We start from the raw sequence: 1,374 nt of genomic DNA, 5'->3' as shown, positions 1-1,374 counted from the left end.
ACCAGGCTGGTCTCGAACTCACAGAGATCCGCCTGCCTCTGCCTCCCGAGTGCTGGGATTAAAGGCGTGCGCCACCACCGCCCGGCGAGGTCTCTGTCTTCGGGGAACCTGCCCCATGGGCTAGAGAGGGCTCGGGGTCCCTCTGCAACCTTCCCCTTACCTGGGTCTATCCACTCTCCACAGGCCTCCAAGTTTCCCAGCTTCCCCTTCCCAAATCAATGAGGCACCCAGGAATCCTGGCATCCCAACCCAGCAAGTGTTCTCCAAATCCCTGTTTCTAACCTTCTGGAGCAGCCAAAAAAAAAAAAAAAAAAAAAAAAAAAAAAAAAAAAAAAAAAAGAATGTCAAGGTTGTTAGAACTGGCCACTCTGCCTTCTAACTGGTCCTGCCTCCCGGGAGTCTGGTCTCAGACTCCTCCCAGCCCCTAAGGCGACTTCCGTGCAGAGCCGGTTCCTCAGCCACTGACACCGAGGTTCCCTTACGTCTTCGCCCGCCGTTCCAGAGCAAACCGGCGTGTGTTTGTTTTTAAACCTAAGAGGGGCGGCCAGCTCCAGCCTCTTCCACTCGCCAGGCGTCAGGCGGCCGCCTCTCTCCTGCTCCGGCCGGCCGGTCACCCAGGCGCACTTGCTCGGGGCTGGCGGGCACAGGAGCCAGGCGCCCGGCGCAGGGACACCTCGGGCACGGCCCGCCCACACCCACCTTGGCGTAGGCCTTGTACACGGTGGCGTACGTGCCACTGCCCAGGCGCTCGGTAAGGATGAAACCGTCCAGCCGAGGAAGACCCCAGCCGGGCCCAGCCATCCCGCGCCCGCCGCCAGGTGCTTCCTGGTTCGGGGCGCAGGTTCCGGCCAGAGGCGAAGTCGGGGGCGCTCGAGGGGCGGCGGGGCAGGACTCCGCACGGCCCCAGCGCCGCCCGCCGGAAGCGCAGCTCGACGCCTCCCCTCCGAAGCTCCGCCCAGCCTGCCGCGGGCTGGGTGACACCTTCTGCCACGGACTGCCAGGCCGGTTTTCAGACACTGGGGCTTAGTGGGCGAAGCGGAAGTGGGTCGAGGACTGAGGACACTATCACGTGGAAAAGCCTCTCTCAGCACACAGCATCCTAGAGACCACCCGCGTTGGGGGCGGGAGGAAGACCCTGGCCTTCTGCCCTCCACGACCAGAAGCAGTGGGACGAGATCCCTGGGCCGCCGTGGGTGAAGGAGGACCCCAGCAAGTTCTCTGATCCACTACAAGCGCTCTGGCACGCACACAACACACACAGTAGAATATTAAAAACTGATTTTTTTTTTTGGTTTTTCGAGACAGGGTTTCTCTGTAGCTTTGGAGCCTGTCCTGGAACTAGCTCTTGTAGACCAGGCTGGCCTCGAACTCACA

At 61.4% G+C, this 1,374-nt stretch overlaps 1 protein-coding gene across 4 annotated transcripts in view; it reads right to left on the bottom strand.

Moving 5' to 3' along the window:
* The window catches only part of Ulk3 (unc-51 like kinase 3), a 7,061-nt gene extending 6,039 nt beyond the window's left edge, over positions 1-1,022 (bottom strand). Inside the window, exon 1 of one of the 4 annotated variants that reach the window (XM_026777209.1) lies at positions 700-1,022. In XM_026777209.1, the coding sequence (XP_026633010.1) occupies positions 700-801 (102 nt within the window). In that variant the 5' untranslated portion in view covers positions 802-1,022. The remainder of the gene's footprint in view (positions 1-699) is intronic. The other 3 variants (XM_026777208.1, XM_026777207.1, XM_005369455.3) reach the window with 3 other exon arrangements.
* Between the last annotated feature and the right edge of the window lie 352 nt (positions 1,023-1,374).

Source organism: Microtus ochrogaster, unplaced genomic scaffold (genome assembly GCF_000317375.1).
Source record: "Microtus ochrogaster isolate Prairie Vole_2 unplaced genomic scaffold, MicOch1.0 UNK49, whole genome shotgun sequence".
Classification (NCBI taxonomy): Eukaryota; Metazoa; Chordata; class Mammalia; order Rodentia; family Cricetidae; genus Microtus; species Microtus ochrogaster.
This window is presented reverse-complemented; position numbering and strand designations above follow the sequence as displayed.